Below are 22,232 nucleotides of genomic sequence, written 5' to 3'. Positions count from 1 at the left end.
TAACATGGTGCCATGAAGTAACGGTTTCCCTTCTACTTTGCAGTAATGCAGCGGCACCGCGCTGCTGCTTCTCCGAGCCAGTGACTCCCCAGCTTTCATTCCCAGCCCCCGCCCAGAGCTTCTCAGCCTTGAGCAGAGGCCGTTTCACGCAAACCGGTTTTGCAGTGCGCCTCGCATAGCGCAGACATTCGCAGGCTGGGGGAAAGCTAGGCTCCCCCCAACGTGCCTCGCAACACGAGAAGTGCCGAAAGCGTGGAACCACCGATCCTTTCCCATGGCTCCACGCGAGGGGGGGTGGGGGTGGGGGGGGGTGTTCGGCCGTGCCTACGGCGTTCCGTGCCCGCGGCGCTCCGGCGGCCAATCCGGCCAGGCGGCAGCAACTCGAGATCCTGGCTCCTCATGACGGCATAAAAAGGGAAGAAAATGACGTTCCCCATTGGGGATTATTTGGGTCTGAACGGCACGTACGTCGCCCATGCTTGGCTGGGCTCTCGGGAGAGCACGAGCACTGTGGCTGACGGGTCATGCAAGCCTGGGTAGCGGAAGGAGAGGCGCTCGAAAATTCAAGCTCCTCTCCACGACCCTCCAAACATGGAAACCAGAGTGGTCTCTGGTCACCAGAGAGCAGGAATTAGTTCAGCAAAGGGCGTTTTGGAGAGCGTGTGCACACGTGCACATCCCTGCACGCATCCAAACGCGCGCACGCGCGCAGACTTGCACGGTGTGAGTTACAAAGCAAGAGCATAGATGCAGGCTGTGTGCCGACAGATTGGTGCACCATTGACAGCTGCCTGGAAAAAGCATAAACTGTCTACCGGACTCTATAGATGGCGCTTGTGTGTGCGTGCTTGCATGTGTGTATTCAGCCAGGCCCTTTACAGACCATCACTATCCTTCCAGCTCATTTAAAACACTGCAGCCATTTGAAAGCGGATCCCAATTCTCTTAAGGAAGAGACAGCAAATAAAAAAGTCACACTGATGTCTGACTACAAGGCCCCCCAGTAAGCCTGGACATGGACAGTTGTCCCATTGGTTCTCCTCGTCTAACTGAGTTTCTGAGGTGTTAATCACCGGGTGAATGGGCCCCGAGCTCCTAATCTCCATCTCCGTTTCACTGCTGCTCTGATTATTTTATGTCACAGACATGTTCCTGCAGCGAGGTTCAGACATTTCTGCCATCTGTCTATGCGTTACTCGATTCACCGTCATCTGCTCTGAGCGCCGATTGTACATCGGATCAGACACATCGGTCACAGGACCTCGACTGCGGTACGGGCTTTTTTATTTCCTTCATATGCCCCCAAGAATGTTCAAAGCATTTCTCAGTTTCAAATGCTGCACGTTGACTTGCATGTTACCTTGAAAACATACACAATACATGCAACGCTCCTGTAGTCCTGCCTGACTTTGTTCATCAATGAAAAGAAAAAAGGTCTTGGGTAGGAGGCACATGGGAATTCCTCCGCGTTCCCTCCACCTCACACACATACTCTCTCTTCCCCTCACTCTCTCTTTCTCTCACTCCCTCCCCATCCTCCCCTCTATCTGTACCCTGCCCACCCTTGCAGTGCTGTTTACAGAGGCTGGGTTTATGGCTTCGGCTGCTTTCCCTCTGACACTTGTCGATCTGGACAACAAATGGCACATTCATTCAGGGACAGCAGTGGCAGCTCCACTCCATAAATCGTGGCTCCGTGCTGGGGTGGAGGGCCGTCTCTGCGGGCCCTGTCCACACACTCAACTCACCTCCCGTCCCCCCGGCACTGGAACGGGTCACAGCATCACAGCCCAGTGCGATAGTTTTTAAAGCAGGCATAGTTGTATACTGGGCCTGGGCCTTCACACTGGGAGAAGTCATGGCACTGTACAGACGCGACTATGATGAGTGGCAGAATGCAGGAAACACCCATTTTTGGGCAGAATTGTGCAATTCAAGAACAAGTTTATAAATCAGCATTAAAGGCATTAACCAGTTAGGGATGTTTTCTTTGAAAACACTGCAGATTTCATATCTTCAGATTCAAGACTGCAGTCATGGGCATCTAGATTAAATGACTGTTACAATGAGGCTGTCAAAGGTAACTAAGTAAATGAGAATATTAAGTATGTTCCATGGGCAAGGGAGAGACAACTTCAGAATGAAAACCTAGTGCATTTGCTGATGGGCTTTGCATGTCCAACGCTGGCCAAACCATGGTTGAGATTAGCTCCGGTTAACATAGTCATCCAGGAGAAGAGCTCACAGCTGTATGTCAACATCTTGGGAAAATAAAGGACTAAAGACACATAGGATCATCTCTTTTTGAGGCAAGGCGAAGGCGTGGCCGCCGGTTTCGTGAGGCAAAACCCCGAAAGCCTCCTTGCACCTGAGAACACAAAGCTAGCAGGAGGGCGAGGGGGCTGGGCGTGAAAGGGCCTTTTCAGGCCGGCTGAGCCGACGAGTCCCGACACGCCAACCTGAGCACAGGCCCAGTACGACACGCCAGCCTGAACACTTCCCCAGTGTGACCTGAGCACACTGCTGCCTGTGCTCTCTGGAAAAGAGTATTGGCGTTCTGGCATAAAACCGACTGTAGCTGTTTCCTCTAATTCAGCTTCATCGGGTGTTGTGATCAGCAAACTAAGCATTTGAAAAAGCAATGAGCAGTCCCAGAATAGCTATAGATAACTGATACTACAGTTAGGCAGTTAAGCAATTAGCCACATCCCCCAATTTGTGAAATAAGGCAACACGTACGATTATAATGTTAAAGGTGCAGCTGGTAGATAAGATCCCACAGTGATACACAGCTTACAGGCTGACTGTACGATGTCTTCCATTTGACATTATTTTACAAATTTCTCAGATGTGGAGCGAGGAAAAGGCCGTTTGGAAGAAGCAACCAAAACTTACACTAACAAACGTCAGGCAGTGACTTCAATATGCTTGTTGCAACAGACTCGTCCTGAGCTCTTTACCATCTCAGAACATCAGTATCCTATTGCCTGCACTTTCTGGGAAGTTCAGGATGTGATGCCCAGAGTTCGCAGGCCGGGCAGGTGAGCTATAGAGCCACACTGCTGCAGCTCTGTGGGTTCTACCTCGTCTGTTTGGGTGACGAGACAGAGGAAAACCGCTGGAAGGGGCTTGATGAAGAACTAAGCAGATACGCCTTTTACAGCATGCCATAATGGAGCCCTTTGTGAAACCAAGAAGAATACACCCTTCATCTGAGCTGAGACTGAGGCTATCCCTATGTCTGTCACACATACACACACTTTCTCTCTCGCTCTCCCATTCCCTCTCATTCACACTCACACACAGACACACAGAATGACCACACATGATTTGTCTGTCAAGACATTTTTCTCCTCCTGAAGAAAAGAGCCACTTAGGTGAAGAGAACAAAAATTCAGTAAAAACACTTGTTCAACAACGAGACAGCTCACTACTGTCTGAACAGCTGTGATGTTATCCACATATCAGATGAATCATTGCGCGCACGCGCGGACTCTCTCACACACACACACACACACACACACACACACACACACACACACACACACACACACACACACACACACACACACACACACACCTCTACCTCTGGTCTTCATTTTCTCACTCACTCCCACGACACTCTCTCCCCCTTTGGCTTCTGTTCCAATGTTATATGACCTCAACTCCAAAGTGAGGATGGAGGCCAAAGTACAAGGCCATAACATCAGCCAACTGTCACGGCGGAGACTCTTGCCCACCTACTAGCGAGATCCCACCTCCTAAAACCAAACCCATGTGACTCCTCATCACCCAATGGGAGCGCAGGGAGCCAGCTGTTTGCTATGGCCGCGCGCCTGAGTGACATGCAGGCCGGCCCTCACAGCGGGGGTTATCCATCAAACCCAGGGGCATGTGGGCACGCTGAACTTCTCAGCTACACTGAGGCGACTCCCCCAGCATCACATCACGTACTCTGCTCTCCACTCCTCTGGCTGTAATAAGAGTCACATTGTTTTTGCCCTGCCTCTCCACAGTGGCTATGCTGGGTGCTCTCTCCCTCTCTCTCTCCCTCTCTCTCCCTCTCTCTCCCTCCCTCTCTCTCTCTCTACATAGGCCCTTCCCTGAGGACATGCTCCTACAAGGGAGCAATTCATCTAGACTAAGGGGGGGCCGGAGGGCGGGGGGGGCGGAGGCTCTGGAACTTCAGAGAGAATTCGGAGTCTGAGAGTGTTAAAGGAGTGTGCTTATTTATTTTTTACATGTTAATGTGCAACACTGCTAGCTGCAAGTGGACTGTGCTAGTTTTGTGGGTTTCACTGCTACCTTCTAAGATCAGCGAGCCATTTTCAGTGATTTTGAAAGACCTGCTTCTGCATCCAGTACACGGGGATTGTTGCAATATTTTATTCCACAGTGAAAAAGCAGTTGCAATATTTTATGCCACAGTGATAAAAGCAGTTGCCAGGCATTCACTGTGACTTTTCCGAGAAGAATGAGCATCGCTTGGAGCAAAAAGACTTGCCGCAGAAAAGCGACCCCGAGTTAGCACTCAATAAAGAGACAGACGGTTTATATCGTACAAGAGGCCATTAAGTGAACTGTCCAAAAGCAGAACCAGTGGATGGTGCCATTTAACCTGGCGCTCTTCGCATTCCTTTAAGTGTTTTTAATTAGCTGTTAACGACATCCAAAAGGACTGACGGCAGCAGTGCCTGAACATGTGAAACAACAATTGATTCCAACATGAAAGAATGCACGCGACAGGACGCTGAATGAGGAACATCAAGACCTCTGTCAACCAACGTCACGGCAGTCGCGGGGGGGTGGTCACGACAAACCGGTCCCCTTTGTAATCCTGTGGCACTCTGTGGAGGCGTTGGGGCAGTAGCATTTCGCCTGTAGGACTGTAAAGGCTTCATTTGCATCTGTATTGGCTCCCTCAATGTTTGCCAACAGGGTGATAAAGACAGTCCCATCAGACGTTAGCCAGTACCAGCCCGGGTACAGATTGATGGGTGGGTTACAGCTCTCTACAAGATAAAGGTCTTGACAGGATGAGAAGGGTTAAAAGACAGGGAACGAGAGCTGCATTTTCACCCATAACATTCTGAGTGTGGGACCAGAGTGAATATTTGTCACAAGGACGACTTAAGTAGTGACAGAATCTGAAAGAAAACAAAAGAAAACAAAGACTGTCAGGAGTCCTGTGTCGATTTTGGAAGCGCCAAACGCGTGCTGTCGCTGGGTGAATAACACTGTCCTTGTCCACAGGTTAATCAACAGCTTGATTTACTGTCAAAGTACAATCGAAGAGAGCCTTACCCAGGCCAGACTGACTGTCCATCTTCAGCATTCTGCATGTTGCAGTATCTGTTCATTTCCCAGTTTCCTAACAGCAAATGTCTTAATGTGGCATGGTGCTTATCATAATTACGAAAACCTGAAACAACATTCAGTGACCATCCGTTTCCATTTCTTCCGAAGTCGGAAAGACTCGCAGTCTTGTGAGAGAGGCCTTGGACACAACCCCACAAAACACACATGCATGTTTAACCCTCATTACATGCTGCCTAAATCTGTTTTCGGCATGAAACATGTGAAATCCCTCGAATGATTTATAAACTAGCTCCATGGCATCTGCCCGAGACGCTGGCAGACTGGCACTCTGGGTGCGGAGTATCACAGCTTCACTTACCTTCCTGAGAGGATAACGGCAGCATATCCTTAAGCAGAAATAATCTAGATAGAACATAAATACACTGGAAATTGGAGAATGACCTATGCGGTCTAAATCTGTGGTCCTGCTGGCAAAAATGTTAATGACTTTAAATGCTTAGGCTCAAGGGGATCTAAAACCGGAAAGTTGGGCCTAAAAATAAGGAAGGAGCCTGGAAGTCGCTTGCATGTTACAGGCCAGATATTTAGATGCGTCCCCTGTTCCAAAGAAAGGCAGCGAAGAATTTTAACAATGTCAGCATCTGAGCAACCGAAAATGAGCATCACTTTTTTGTTTGATTTATACTTGAGTAGATGCTCCGATAAACAAAACGACATAAATCCGTTTTTGGCCTTTTGCTTTGTGCATTTTGACAGCACTAGCAATTTAAGTAAACAGGGAATCCATAGATGTTCTTAGCTATATTTTTAATCTCAGTAGCCTTAAATCATTCAGACATTTTAGTAACAACAGACACCTGCTCTGCCTATTTTGGGATGAATGTGACTGCTTTAAAGCGACAGGTTGAGTACCCAAGTCCAAGGATAATTTTAACAATTAAACGGTAATAAATAGTCACAAAAAGTTAAAAACGGGCGTAATGGCCATTTAGCCAGCGACCACCAACTGTTCTTACCCGTGATCTTTTAAGGACCCTTGACCTGGTTTCCTTCTCATGAGCGAATCAGCAGCCTGGTTATCTCGTCTTCCTCCAGTGAGTTTTACGGCTGCCTTTACTATATTTCTTCTGGCACTTGGTACCAAAGTTCACAAGTCTAAGCCTACCTTTGCGGGTTAATGATAACACACCTCTAAAGGCACAGCTTTGCCTGATGCTGCGAAAGATGCAGGGCAAAGTTTGATGAAGAAAAGCTAGCTAGGTTACCAAATGCCTCCCTGGTGACCAAGGCTCCAGTGAGCCGATTTTGAGAAACGGTTCTTACAGCTGCCTTCTGTAATCTAGACAGCAGGCACAGACAAGTCGGACCATATCGTGTGTTTTCATTCATTTCACGAAATACTATGAGCACTGGCTCGGGAGCTAGGAAAACAACACTACTGTTCCCTCATTCAGATTGTGCGTAACCTCATGAATTAGGAGCGCGCAGGGGCAAGGTGGAGGAGCCCAGAGAGCCCGGCTGAACAGAAAGGGGGCGTTCAGGTGGGTCGCTCTTCTGTGAGGTGGCGTGCATGCCTGGTATGAAACAGGTGTTGAATGTGGGCGGGGTTTGTGTCGGTTTATTGTGTGCTCGGATCCTGATGGGAGAGGCCAGGTTTCAGGGGGGAAAAAAAGCCCAGATCACTCCTCTTTGTGTCGCCTTCTTAGGGGTGCGGCCGCCAAGCCTGGCCCATTGACTCCATAGTTCCCTCGGGAGGGCCGACAATGTACCATTAACCGCAGCCAAGCGTACCAGGCGCGTCTTTTACCTTTTACCTGCCCCCACATAACCGCAGCCCAAATTTAGGCCTCAACACACACTCTAGAAATAACCCGGTCCCCACCCCCAACCCCTACACCAGCTCTCACTGCATCTCCATACGGCACATTTATTTTGGAAACAGTACTGAGTGTATCAGTGTCCACCATCTTTTCTAAGGTTGATGTACCAACACGGAGGGAGGGGCACTCGGTCTTCTGTCAGCTCGCTCACTCTCGCTGCAGTGCACGACTCTTTGGTCTTTTAACAGGTGTGGTATGAGGACAGGACTTGACCGCCTGTGTGTTTGTTGTACTGAGTGAGTGAGGCTGGGGTGTGGCAGCCAGATAACAGTTATTCCCTGCCACTGGCTTCATACTTGTGAGGTTAGGCTGACACATTTATGCAAGACATACTGAACCGGAAATCCCTGTCTCTCTTCAGTGGAGAATATGAACAAAACAGTGTTAGGATTTTTTTTTTTCTCTTTTCCCCCCCAGTAGCTAGGGTGAAACTGCTTTAGAAAACGTGACCAAAGGCCCACGACACAGCATTTTCCTGCATAATTTTGGATGTTCTCTAAAAACAAAAGAAACACCATGTCTGACAGTTCCTTATCCACTTGTATCATTCAGCAAGTTGTGCAAATGCAACTAAAGCTTGTGTCGATTAGTCAGTCTCCCAACCCCCCCGCCTATTCTCAACTGTTTTTCTCTGCCTCTGTTCCTGATCTCACTTGAGGGGAACACACCTTCCCTGCCTCCACCTCTCCTCCACTCCTTTACAGCAGCAGGGCTGGGGGGATGCTCTCAGTGAACGCCACTTGTTGATCTGGGAATCCACAGGTGGACGCGTGGCAAACTTCTTCACAAGTCAAACGGCAAAGCGAGACCAGGAGCGTGTGCTCCTGCCTACGCGGAGATGAGGTGTGTCCTGTGTTTGCAGAACAAACACCGGGACATTTTCGGCCCGGCGTGTGCGAGAAGCAGGACGCCGTTGGATGTCCTGGGCGTGTGCGGTGCATCCACAGCACGGCGTGGTCGAAGAGGTGACGGACAGGCTTTCCAGACAGTGGGGTCATCACAACACACTTAATCCCCAAACCCACACTTATAATTACTGTTTTTCACGCGCGCACAGCCACAGAGCAGCTAGCTCTAGATGTGCTCAAGATGTAGACAACATGCCCCTGAACCGCATCCCAGCATAATATCCTTACCTAGCATGCAGTGCAGCTCTCGGGTGGGGTGTCATTAGGGAAGCTCATCCTTCGAGGTTGCGTTTACCGTCGGGGCCGAGCAGCAGACCCGCTAGTGGGCAGCGCCTCATGTTCGATTAGCGCCCCGCCAGGAGGCCAGATTAGCACTGTTTACACAAAGGCACTCAGCAGCAAGAGTGGCAGATGTGGAAAATCCATTGCGCCACCATGGGACAAACATGAAGCAAACACACTGCCCCGCTGGGACACACCGGTACAGGGACTCTCATTGTGTGTGCTCATGGGATTTTAAAAATTCCCCCATTTGATTGCTCTGACTGCAAAAAGTCAGGAACAGAAGATAACAAAAATAAAGATATCAAGGGAAGCAATATCTGTCAAAACAGTCTCACGTCTACATTAGAGGCATTCAACTTTGATTGCGGTTACAGCAATCTGGCTGTATAGAGATACAGTCAATTTAACTGTGTAACATTTGCATTCTCTCTCCCTCGCTCTGGCAGAAACTGGTTGGACGATGCTGTTGTCTGCTCTTTTTTTCCCCCTTCCCGCAGCCTCCCTCTGTCTCTATTCCTCCCTTCTTCCCTCCCTCTTTCTCCCTCCCTCCGTTCCACTGAGCAACAAGTGCTGCCTGGGAGTACCTCCCCCCCCCCCCCCCACCTCCAGAAGATATCGCAAATCCTCAGCCTGCACACAACTGCCAGCTGACAAAAGTGTTTAGTCAGCAAGAAAGCCTGGCAGGGAGGGAGAGCCTTGGGCTCCACACACACACACACAGAGAGAGAGAAAGAGAGAGAGAGAAGGCAGCAAAAGAGGCAGTCTTTATTGCAGTCTCCATTTAGCCTCTCTCTCTCTCTCTCTCGCTCGCTCTCCCTTCCATCAGTCTTGAACACCACGTTAACCCTTTCATACCTGCCAATCATAGTTTAACAGACGCACCGCAATAAGAGAAAAAGGAGGGGGGGAAAAAAAGCACTTTGATGACACATTAAATCGAAAAGCTGCACAGGCAGCGGCGGCCGTCGTCGGAGCTGAGCAGCTCCTGGCCGACGCTAGCGAACTGGCGAGAGCCAGTTGCTTTAACGCCATTGTTCTTCCACTTCCTCCATCACTTCCCCAGTCCACCTCTAGAAGAGGCAGTTTCACTTCCCACTGGCTCTCTCTGGTCTCCTCTCCACAGCTCCTCCCCCCCATCTTTATCCTCTCCCTCCCTGCCGTCTCTGCCACTGTGGCATTCTTTCACATTGGTGATAGCCGTCGGGTTAGACTTTGAACCCACGGTAAACACGTGCTTTATTTGCCGGTCTGGGCTGAAGGGTGGGGGCGTGGGCAGGGTGAGGAAGGTGATAGAGGCAGGACACAAACGCGGGGACACACGGGCCTTGGTCGGGCTGATGGACGTGAACTTAGAGCCTGTGCTCTCATCGGCATTGCTCATCTGTCTGGTGACTGCTCAGAAGCAGATGATTAGCTCACCGTTGTAATGACATAGCACACTTTTCATGTCACGTCCCTGCAAAAACATTCATGTGGTAATTGAAGAGGGCAGGCCGTTCTCGGGGGACAAAGTATGAAAGCAAGCATCTCTAAAAGTATGGCAAAGTCCTTCCGAAGCGAACACAGCGTCAAGGCGTGCTGTTCGAGTAAGCAACTATTTTTTTTTAAAGTTCCTGAGGCACAAACAACATGTTTAAACAGGTCGCTAGCTCTCAGCTTTTCACCGTCACCAGTATATATTATACAGTATAGCATACAAATAGGCTCCTAGAGGTCATCACAGCCAAAGATAGGTTAGGCCTTTGCTTTAGGATCCCTTGAAGGACATTGGTGATATTTTGCAGTCAGTTAAATCCCATCTTCAAACACACTGCTAACTATATAAAAACAAGACACAGAGAAAAACAAAATCCAACATCAGTGTCGGTACCATCTACTACATTACCGTTGACGGAGTGCAGGCCACAAGAAGCCATACGGAGCAGCCACAAATATAGCCATTGCCATCATGTCTGCATTCAGCACTATTCTTGTGAGGACCCCTAGGCTGCCTGCCCACAAAACATGGCTCCATCACTTTCTCTCCACCTCCACCCCCCCCCATTTCCTACTGCAGCTCACATTCACACCAGTTTATCCACATTCCCACTATTCTGTCCACAAAGCCTTCTGAAAGCATTCCATGCAAAAACAACACGATCCACAAATTTGCCTCTATGGGTGCTTAGTGAGTTGGGCTCTCGGGTTTCGGAACAGTGGACTGAGTGTGAATTACACAATTAGCCTTTTTAGAGTTATAAACAGGCTACGTGGCCTGTAAAGACAACATGTTATTCTCTTATGTACATTCCAATACGATGAACATGAGCACCAACCAACAGTCAGCAACAGTACAGCTTTGCCTAGACTCTTCTGCTTGCAAGTTACATTTTAGGCTGAAGCAAGACTCAGGGAAGCAGAACAAAGCTTTAGCATGAAGAGTGAACACAAGTTTTGAAAGCCAAATACCAGGTCTAATTTTGAATTATTCCCCCACTCCATCCCATGATCTCGCTCTGCAGACGCCAGTCCCTTCCTCCACTCCACACCCTCAGCGAGATGGAATATAATCTTATCTAAAAAAGGCAAGATAAATATAGCTTGGGAGCCAAAGGGCCAACTCATCAATACCCCGGGGCAAGACAGGGCCCTTGGCATTAGGGGACAGGGCCAAAGCGACACGGTTCCTATCATTACTTTTCTATGTATCCTCCATAAAAAAAAAGAGAAATACATTCGGATGAATTGCCATTTGAGAACTTTTATTGTTTTGTTCGTACTTTCCTTGGGGTAGACAAATCTTATTTTCTTTTCTTAAACCAACAAAAACAGATGTCCCAAGAAGGGGGAAAAGGATGAATGGCAAACAAGAACAATGGCAGTAATTCGTTTACCTAAAATGATAGTGGTTAGGTAGCCAAAGTGTCTGGAGAGTAGGCTTTAATGAAATAGGATATGCTAATGCGGGTCCCTGAGTAGTTGTAGAGCCTCATGGGACAGAGGTGTTCTTAATTAGCTTCTCTAAATCCAAAGGAAACATTCCCTCCAGGGATTATACTAGTTTAGAAAGGCCTTGACCATCTTGATACAAAATACACAAATCATGATGTAAACAGTAAACAAGTAAATAAGTACCTCATCAAAAACCAAAGTTTATCTTTTTAGCAAAGCCTACACTTCAGTTTGAGATAAATAGAATAACTACAGCTGTGTATAAGCTGTGCTGTATTTTAATTATGATGCTACTCCTTAAAGTTAAATAATCTGTTGTATTGACTACAATACAACAGATAGGCCGTCATTTAAAGCAATATAACAGAGCCATACTCCAGTTGGCATAAAGAGAATGAGTGAAAGATCAACACATTAGCATTATAAAACCCAGGAGTCTTTAAACAACATTCCATTAGTGCGATTAATCTAGATGTGTCATCTTATTTGGGTAATGCACACCCATTCTTGTAGGGGATTTGAATATGTTCTATATGTTCATTCCAGACATATCATTGTATCATTAACCACGCATAAATTGGATTTAGAGTTGAAATCTGGTCCAGCTAAATGCTAGTTGTAGCCTTCATATTGTTCATCTCAGCAGAAACCTGTGATTTGTATATTTTGTCAACAGACATCACACTGGAGTCGACCACATCCAGCCCAGACCTGCACACCCAAGCCCAGCTCGCAGTCATGAACTGGAGAGAAGTGAAAAACTTTCCAAAGCTAAACTCGGACAAGTGCTGCTATCTAGGCTACTTTAAAGGGCTCAGAGGCCACCGGGATTACAAACAACAGGAATCGAATGCACACAAATTCACACCAAGGTTAGGGCTTTGGTTTCAGTTTCTGCATGCCTATTGTGTCTAGTGACAGAGTTCTTCCTAAATCAAAGAAGATAAACATCCTCTTAATCCAGTCATTTGGGTTCAAGCTGCATGCCCTCAACATGAACATGTACAGGATGCTCCTCTTTCAAATGCTGCCCCCCCCTAATTTGTTACCAAAAAAAAAGTCCCCACTCACAACTATCTTAGTACTGCCCTGGGCCTAGATGATCCATTGGTATGGAGTAGATCCTTTGTTACTTTCAATTAAAAAGTGTGATGAAACTACCAGAGCTTGATGTAATGGAGCTTGATTGTTTTCTCGTTTATTTATAGCATCTCTCCAACTCCGGGTTCTAACATACAGAGCACGGGGATGGCCCGCTTGCCTTGCGCAAACGGAGTGAAGGCCTGCTCGTCTACAGTGTAGAATTTCGTAATGGAATGCGAACTGCTCATCCGGATCTGTCCTCCCCGTCTCCTCCCAAGTGGCCAAAGAGGCGACGGCAAGTCGACCGGTTGACCAAGACCCACAGAACATCCCCGTTCGCTACGAGCAACGAGAGCCTTTTAAACCGGGAATCGGACACGGTATTACTGTAGTAGCTGGAATGCCAGACTAGTACACACAACGCATCCAGAAATCATCTTCACGCCTACTCGATGCAAAAGTGTGGCGACTAGGTTTTTCGCCACGTTCACCTTCTTTGCAAACTTCAGGAACTCGAAGGCAGCGCGAGGGGCGGAAAAGGGAGAAGAAAAATGCCTAGCAACCATTATCTAACCAGCTCGAGCTCCTCTGCTGTTTCCCCAGAGACCGAAGAGTCTAATTCCTGTAGTAGAATTTAGCGTGCGTACGAACTTTTGGACATTCAAACAAAAACACCGAAATCTTTATAGATCGTTGTAAAAATGTGACTCTATTAAAGCTGCGCATCCAAAAACACAGCTGCACCTTCGCTGTATGAATACGATGCCTTTAACCGTTCAACAACTTCAACCCAGATTAAACCAAAAGGCAATTTAGTTAAAAAGCTACAAACTGACTTCTAGACTCACACATTACTACAATCGAACTGGAAACACGTTAAAACAAACAGCTTATTTTCGATGAAGATTTGCCAAAAAAAAAAAAAAAACATCCATCACACAAAGTTACAAAACTAAACAAACCATTAGTTTTTGCCAACAACATTGAGCCTTTCTAATCGTCGACGAGGTCAAAACGTACCAAACGGACGCGCGTTCACCGACAGAGCTGCTTCGATCAAAGTGCCCGGAGAGACATGGATGCTCCGCTCGAGACACACGGCTAGCAGTTAGCCACCGCGAGCTAACAGACTTTGAACCTCAAAGGAGCAACCACCATCATTCAAACTTCGACGTGGTCTAAAAGTGAACCGATGGCAAAAGAAAACCGTCCGTCTATAACATGTAAACACGGCGCCCTCCAAACTAATTCAGATCGACTTAAGTAAAGTCTCGAGGAGCAAATTCCACAGGTTTGGCTCGCGGATGAGCATCAGGTCCTCCGCGAAACTAGGAAGCAAACGGGAGTCGCGAAAACTACTAAATTATGTCAGATCAACTTTTTTACCATTACAACAAATGTCGACTCGAGTGCACAAAGCATCAATACAAATCAATACGGGGTTCGATGGATGAAAGTAAGAAGCACCGTAACTTACGTCTGACTTTGTTGGGGTTGGGCTGCTTTCGCCGAGACATGATGATGGTGAGTGAGTGGTGATGATGGGCTAAAAAAAAAAGAAGCAGCAAAGTTCCGGAGAGAGACTCAAAATGGCGTTAGTGCAAAGATGTGCAAAGTTCGTTAACTTTGTGTTTTCTTCTCCCCGCTTCCGAGTCCCTCCGGAGGAGAATAACGAGTCGCGTCAGGGATGAGAGAAGAACACTTATTTCGTTTTTTCCCCCCCTCACTGCGTCCCCAAAGCGTTGCGCTCGCGCTCGCGCTCTCTCTCTCTCTCTCTCTCTCTCTCTCTCTCTCTCTCTCTCTCTCTCTCTCTCCTCTCTCCTAAACCTGATCAGTAAGCCTGCGCATCACGTGTCGCTGTCCTGCTAGTCTCCAAGGGGACGTGTTACTGAGGCTGGAGCTGCAAGCATCTCGCTCGCTTTGGAAAGAAAGGAAATACAGGTTTCTGTAACAAACAAAAGTGTGATGCTCGTGTCTTCTGGCCAATCTGCAATGTGGCTTTTGCATCTTCAAAGGTTTTTTTGGGTTCTAGTCAAACTAGGGCTGTAGTATACACGCCTGTTAAGATCGCCCGAAAACTACCGAGCAACAGTTTGTTGCTGAAATATGAAATACGATGGCAGTGTCCGCTGAGTTGGCTTCTAAAATATGAAGAATTACAAAATATTAAAAACGTCAATCACTTGAATCACTTTATAGTATTACAGCAGCGAGTGCAACTGACTGATGTATTTATCAATGACTGAAGTTACTATTTAAAGTAAGCTAAGCATTTATAAATTTTGACTTATAGTCTGTCAAATCTTTTGGGGGGGAATGGTCAACACATGTTCTGAATCAATAGACTGTTAGGTTTGATTAATACCTTAAATTCTTAGATACATTAATAAATTAAGTGTAAATTCGTATATTGCCCTAAGCAGCCTAATCTCATTAATTCTGTCAATAGAAAAAACCTGTTGCACTACTAGGGATGTACAGTTAGAAACCTACCAGTTTTGGAGAGGATGGTGTTGATTAACTGGTCATCCAGCCTGGCTTATAGCTAAACAAATGTAGACCTTATAGAACATTTTATTTGCATTATTGTTGAATATCTGACACGCTGGCAAAAATAACCACTTTTTTTTGTCAATTGTGAGCTCAAAGCTTTTTTTTCAAAAAAAAAAAAAGATTCAAAGAGTTTACTCCCTCTAAGGTTATAGCTAAGATTGGTCTTACCTATTTGAGTCAATGTGTAACTTATTTATGTACATTATGTGTGCAGTTTCAACCACAGGGACTGTAAAAATCTGTAAAAACAATCATTGAATTTTGGATGCACAATATGCCCTAGCTAGCTTAGTCTACTCTTTTCCCAGCATGAAATAGTGGTACGGTGTACCTTAAGTGTTATTTTTGCCACCCCCATTAATATTGATATAGGAACGTATAATAAACAAACAATCACAAAACCCCTAACAATGATGAGATACGACTCAAACGAATACATTTACAGTAAGAAAAGATGTGATGAAACCTGAATGTCCGAACATGGGGGAAACTTGAGAGTGATGTTATTTATTGACCGTTACCAGGGCTTCCGAATGCAACCCGGTTGCTAAGGAACAACCCTTCACAGCAACAAAAGCTTTCCTTTATCCTCCATGCACGAGGCTGAAAGAGGCTGGCCCACAGCAGCTCGGCTGGAGGGTAGCAACTTTAGAGCATCCAACCCGAGAGAAAATCTTAAACGCGGGCTCTTCCCTCACCACAGCGCATAGCCTGGACGATCACTTTCTATATTATTATCAAATGAATAGTTGTTGTTGGCTATAAATAGATTTACGGGTTTAGAGTATGCACCACTGACGCGCAGTGATGGCAAGTTAGGCCTGAAGCAAGTAGCCTGTTTCATCACTGTTCATTTTTCTTTTTTGCGCCAGTGTAAATCTTTCCTGTAAGACTTGGAGTGAAGCAGGCTAGTGTGCACTCGTTCTTAGTTCGGAGGTCCCTGCGAAGATAAGGGCAGAGGGAGTGGTGAAGGAACCGGTTTCCATTGGTGACGGATGGTTTGTTTGCCTTGCAGCCTTCGTGCTGCTGCAGTGCGGAGCCACTCCGTGAAGCTTTCTTTGGTCCTTAGTTACTGCGTACGACCGAACTGGCTACTAGCAAATTATTTATTAGCAAATAAAGCACTAGCACTAAATTCACTGCGTCCCCAGAATTTTGGTCTCTTCAGGTGTGTAATTTTTTTTTTTGGGGGGGGGGGGGGGGGGGGGGGGCATTAAAACGCGGTGAAGAATTTCTCGCTTGGCTTGATGTGGCATTCCTCGTTGCCAGTCTTTTGAGGAGCGCGGTGTGTGCATTGTGGTAGTTGAGCAGGGTAATTCCTTTTCCCGAGTACAGACTCCAGTGATGTTTTAAAGCTCCACAAACGTAAAAATACAAGTATAGCTCAATTAAACTCTAACATTTTTTTTGCATTGGGATTAATGACCAACTTCCATGAACACTGCACACGCCGCACATAATGTCTCTAAAGTTAGTTAATGCAAGACACACCTGTTGGCTGTGCTTAGGGATTTTTTTTAACCCAGAAATCCAGAGGTGTGTCATAGAGTCTAAGTTAGAGTCAAGGAAACCTCCTATAAAATAAAAAGTAACTCCAGATACACCTGTGATTATTTAAAACACTTTCTGTCTGCTTTTTTGCTTTTTAGTTTTTACTATTCAATTTTTATGTACTTTTGGTATTGTATTACTACATCATTATCAGGTTAGAGTTTCCAAAAGTACATTTTTCACAAAGTAAGTAGACATAAGTTAAAAAGTGTTCATCAGAATGGCTGATCTGTATTCTAGCATTAATAAGACCCTGCCAAATCCTATTTTTTTTTCAGCATGTACCCCTATTACTCACTTCCGTAGTGGGACTTTATTATCACATCATATTACACTGGTGCATGTTAAGAGGCAAAGTCATTGCAGTGAAAGGATATGGTCCAAATATTTTAACAGCAAGACAGTCTTCATTCTCCCCATTTCGCTCTCACACAGAAACTGAAAACCTCCTTCCCCCAGTCTGTCCCAACTGTATTTGATCATCTGTCTTTTTTTATAGTGTTAAATAGAACTTGTAATAATTGGACCAAAACTGTGAAAATCCAAGGTGTGTTTTCTCGTTAAGTATTCTTAAAAGATACTCTGTGAAAAGCTTTTTTCCTTTTTTTTTTTTTTTTTTTTTTGCTCAATATTACTCAACATTTAGAACTAACTGACAATTTGTGTGGCCTCATGTCTCTATAGTTATGTGTATTTCTATTTCTGAGCATAACTGGTATTCTCATCGGACACAAATAATTGACAGCGTGTATGTGTTGCTGTGCATCCACTGGAAAGGTCTACCAAAAGGGACCAAGACATAACATAGATTCTTCCAGAATCTTCAAGTGAAACTGGCAGGCTCCACAACTATTATGCTGAAAGACCACAGTAGGCCTATAAAAAAAGTGGCACTGATGGAATCATTTGGTGCTCTAGTTTCCAGACATTTCTACGAAGGTCGCTTCAAAGGGTTGCAGTTGCTGCAGCATGTTACAAGCATCACTGCAGGGTGATGGTAAGCCACACACCAAAGAATCAGTGAATAGAAAAGTTTGAAAAATGATGGAAAAGCTGTTTAAAATAAAGTGTTTTTTTTTAATCTATGACAGCTGGGCTGGTGTGTGTGTGTGTCTGTGTGTGTCTGTGTGTGTGTGTGTGAGTGTCTGTCTGTCTGTGCGTGTCTGTGTGTGTGTGTGTGTGTGTGTGTGTGTGTGTGTGTGTGTGTGTGTGTGTGTGTGTGTGTGTGTGTGTGTGTGTGTGTGCGATGAGAAATGACTAATGGAGCTAGTGGCGCCATCTGGTGGAAAAGATAAACATTACTACATAGGATTTTTGTGACACCTGTTTGACACCTTTTACAAGTTAAACAAACGTGTCTTTTTTTGGTTATTTTATATCACAGAAATTTCATACAGTATTAGCATTAGTACAGTATTAGTACAAACTTTATTTTGATCATTTGTTACAGGTAAGCATTCTTTAAAACAATTTAAAATGATCACTGGTCTGAATTTGTTACACAAACTTCTTTGAATTCTGAATCATAATACAATGGAAAAATAAAAATAGCAATAAAATGACTAACTGATCATTTTTCACACAACAATAAATGTTAAATGTCACAAAAAATTAAATACTAAAAAACCCCACAAAAAAGTAAACAAAGCATATATGTCTTGTGCCATTCTTGTGGTTGCACTATTGTGAGGGTATTCCCTGAATTCTCTGTTCTTCAGACATCACTGAAAGTCCAAGGTAGCATTCACACAAAGAATTTGGAAGCCATTTAGGTTTATTGCATTCAATTTCAAATTGTAGTGACCCTGTGAGCATGTTGAGGGAGGCAGGGCGAAGTAAGATTCTCAAGAATGAATTACAGTGTGCAAAGGAAATTAATTTGATACAATTCATAACAAATAAACAAATTAATAAATAAAACATACCTTTAGTGTGGTCACGTTTGGTAAAGATGCTTGGAAGCTGATCATTTCTGAAAGGTCCACAGATTTATTAGGTATTATAAGAATTAATTGAACTCTTTACTAATTTTGCAGTGTGCATTATATATCAGTGTTTATTACATGGGTTCCAGGATCCTAGGGACTGCTGAACTAGTAAGAGAGGGCCCATGAAAATAAATAAATAAATGGAGAAAAGGATGATAATTTTGATTATTGTTGTTGTCTCTTACCTCAAACAAGGAAAATTTGGCAAGCAGAGGGGCTCATCAAGCTGGCCAAAGGAGATTCCATTAAGAGACAGATCCACCGATGTGTACAACTCATCGATGGACGGCCCTACGTAAAACACATGAACACCATGATCACGCTGCCTCTCTCCCCATGCGCTCCACTAAAGCAGACTGGATGAATTATGGGTAAAAGGAGCTCACTCAGGAGAAGGGATGCTCTCAGTACAGTTGTGTCTGTCCAAATGTGAGTACAAGGGCTAAGGATGAGACCTATATCTTGCAGAGGGTCTGGCAAATCCCTCAGTTTCTCAAATTGTATTCAGTCATAGTAGATAAAAGTTTCTGCTAAATGCCGTAAAATAACATACAAAGGCATTTCATTGCTGCGCTGTTAGTTTTTGGTCCTGTAGGGTCACAGTTCTGTATAGTTTTGTGTTAAAAGAGCTGATTTAAGATGCTTTGCAAATCAATTGTTTTAAAGAAGGAAAACATATGAAGATGTGAGATTATGGTGGTCTTGCACGACTATGAAACCCCTACTTAAAAATGTCACTATGTTGAGACGTTTCTGTTATAATTTAATGAATTTAAAAAAAAAAAAAAAAAGATAACATCACTGACTGATGGATGACATGCAGGAATGGTCAAATGGCTGAGATTATTTCATAGTTGAATTCTATGCTTTTTTACCATCAGTAATCACAGTCATGTGATGAATAATGACTGTCATGTGGAAAAACTACTTATTTGGTGTTTAAACAGTTGTTTATAACATTTAGCTTGGAGCTTTATGTTGAATAGACAGATATCAGAGGCGTGGAGTGTCATATCTATCATAAAATCCCTGTAGAAATGTTTGCTGATCACGGGTTTACAAAGATGAAGTATTTTTAATAAAATGTTTGTACTTTGTTAGGACTTTCTCAGATAAAAACAGCTTTCTGAAGTTACCCAAGTTACCTAAGATAATATTTATGGATCTGGCAAAGCCTATGCTGAAAACAATTGTAGAAAGATGTTGGGGTTATTTTCTGACTTAAATTTACTAAAATAATAATATTATGCCAAAAATGATGTAGACTCCAGATGGTTAAATTTGGTTGATCTCTCTGTTCATATATTATGTGTATAAATATTGGTTGAAGCAGTGAACTATAGCTGTGAAATGGATAGCACTACAAGAAGAACAGAAACAGTAATGAAATATTAAGACATACAAACACATTTTAGGAGGAACATTTTTAGGAGGAAATGCTACATCCTGAATGGTCTTAGTCCCTTATTGTCTGTTAAAGTAATGTGTAAAAAGAAATAGAACACCCAAATATTGGATGGAAGGAATGAATTATAAAGTATTCTTCTTTTTAAAGGGGCACTTTTTAAACTATCAATGAATCTGACTATTTTGCACTAGATATTTTTTACACACACACCCCTAACATGCAGCTCAATATGTATGCAAAAGATCTCACCACAGCTCTTGTATGACATCTTGATCTTGTCTGAGTTACACACAGTGTGGGTGGGCCAATAGCCATCCTGAGAAACCACTGAGGGCAGTAGTGCCAAACTCAGGATTGTTGCAACATTGCCTTTCTTCATATTAAGCCCTGTGTAGATCTGTTCAGAGCCAGATTCTTCCAGACTACTTCTAATGTGAACCGGAAATGGTACAAACTGAACAAGAACACAAAACTTCCCATTGTGGGTCAGCTTCTGAGAATGTGAAGCATGAGCAAATTTCACTTCCCTCTACAAACTAAAAGTTTTACTGACTGGACACAATAACCGGTCACAATGAACCCTGTTTGTTCTTTGCCTGGGAATTTTCGTGATTCTTTTATAAGATCACCATTATAAATACTAAACACCCCATATTGTGCAATGTAAATTTTAAAAAGAAAATGAACATTCAGAATTATAAACAGCAACATGTTGATATGACACCAACATGGAGTACATGGCAACAAGACATCCACATCTCTGTCCAAATAAATGGAAATTGCATGTATGTGTTTATGTACTGATGTAGCTTTATAAGGAGTATTTTTCCAGAATTAGTTTATTGAATTGTCCTGACTGATTCATGGGGGTTCTTACACACCATTTGAGTGGTCCTTTATGGCTGTCCAACTGATTGCTTAGTAATACCTTACCCGGTCTCTAAGCCTACCGTGAATGCATCCTAACAGTACCCACAAACCTTTACTCTAGTCTAAGATGTCCAAATTACTTAGCATGGCAACAGAACATCGCAGGGCACTCTAAAACAGAGTAACCTATCCTCAACAAACACAGTATGACCTCAGTTACAAACTCAACCCTGTTTATTTAGCCCTTGTTTTAATGTTTCATTAGTAACATTCTCAACAAGCACATCTAGCATTAAAAATAGCCATGCACCTATAGAATGCTGATGACCTGACCACAGGGTGGTGCTGTTGGACACTAGGATACTTTACATGTGTAGAAACAAGTTCCAGGTACATGACAGTCCTCCTTGACTTGAGGTTTGGTTTTCCAATTTTCCATGGATTAGGCTCAGAGAAAGGCCACTGGGGTATTCAGTGGAGAATGAATACTGAATACTGAACTATTTCATCCTAAAAAAGGACTAATATGAAACTTGTTGGCTTTACAAAGAGACACAGAGTGCACTTCATGAAGCATATCCATTAATGTAAGTAAGCAATTATTTAAAACATTTGAAACCAAAGTGACTTACATGGCGGATCCATTTACTGTACGATATACCTCAATAATAGTATAAAATACTATATACTTCAATGCAAATATAAACAACCAAAACTGCAGAGTTCATCAAACCAAGCAGTAAAAATGTGTCTTCGGGTTTTGTATTAACAGTTGGTGTGACATCTAATGCCAGGTTATTCTATAGCCTCAGAGTTGCAACTGTCTCCTTTCAGCTTTAGCCAAAACCCTGGAACAACTAGGAGCAGCTGATTGGAAGAGCTCATGGACCTGGAAGGAGGCTAGAGATGGAGTAACTGTGTAATGGAAGAAGGAGCACCTCCAATTAGGGCCTAAAAAACATATAAAAGAACCTTAAACTGAATCCTATAATGAACAGGGAAGCTAAAATCAGAGTAATATCATCCTTTTTTTTTGTGCCTGTGAGCGATCTTACCACTACATTCCGTACCGACTGTACTGTAAAAGTACTGTTCCTGTGAAAGATGCTTGAATACACCATTATGTATTAATTAAAAGGTGGTAATAACATGCAGTATTCCCTCTGGTGGCCTAGATATGAAACCACAAGCACAGACACACACACACAACTGCACCTTGGATTGTTTCCTTTGCTCCAAAATAGACATTTCTCTAAACATTTCTCCAAAATAGACATTTATCTATTAGCAATTATGAAGCAGCATTACAGGAGTCATAATCTGTTAGCAGAACTGTGTTCACCAAAAAGTATATGACTTTACTTTGGGCTGATCTTCACTCTGCTCATTTGCTCGATTTTCATTAATAGCGTCACGGCTCACATCCTTACATTCTGAGAGCAAATGAGCAAGAGAG

At 44.2% G+C, this 22,232-nt stretch overlaps 2 protein-coding genes across 7 annotated transcripts in view; both read right to left on the bottom strand.

Moving 5' to 3' along the window:
* Positions 1–14,186, bottom strand: part of rreb1a (ras responsive element binding protein 1a) — a 45,982-nt gene extending 31,796 nt beyond the window's left edge. For 4 of the 6 annotated variants that reach the window (XM_081695929.1, XM_027013270.3, XM_081695930.1 and 1 more), the window contains exon 1: positions 13,884–14,184. Coding sequence is in view for 2 of the 6 variants with exons in the window: in XM_027013269.3 (XP_026869070.2) it covers positions 13,884–13,923 (40 nt within the window). In the remaining 4 variants the exon portion in view is untranslated. Of the gene's footprint in view, positions 1–13,426; positions 13,446–13,883 lie in introns of those variants that run through there. The other 2 variants (XM_027013271.3, XM_081695928.1) reach the window with 2 other exon arrangements.
* Positions 14,187–17,909: 3,723 nt separating this feature from the next.
* Positions 17,910–20,412, bottom strand: ly86 (lymphocyte antigen 86). The gene is made up of 4 exons (XM_035531001.2): positions 20,156–20,412; positions 18,684–18,789; positions 18,436–18,482; positions 17,910–18,234 (listed from the first exon to the last, which is right to left on the bottom strand). The coding sequence occupies exons 1-4, from the start codon at positions 20,283–20,285 to the stop codon at positions 18,191–18,193; spliced, it is 327 nt and encodes a 108-aa protein (XP_035386894.1). The 5' UTR covers positions 20,286–20,412; the 3' UTR covers positions 17,910–18,190.
* Positions 20,413–22,232: the final 1,820 nt, after the last annotated feature.

The sequence above is a fragment of the Electrophorus electricus genome, chromosome 14, assembly GCF_041902795.1.
Source record: "Electrophorus electricus isolate QZ-2024a chromosome 14, ASM4190279v1, whole genome shotgun sequence".
Classification (NCBI taxonomy): Eukaryota; Metazoa; Chordata; class Actinopteri; order Gymnotiformes; family Gymnotidae; genus Electrophorus; species Electrophorus electricus.
The sequence above is the reverse complement of the archived record's forward strand: the minus strand, read 5'-3'. Positions and strand labels throughout refer to the sequence as shown.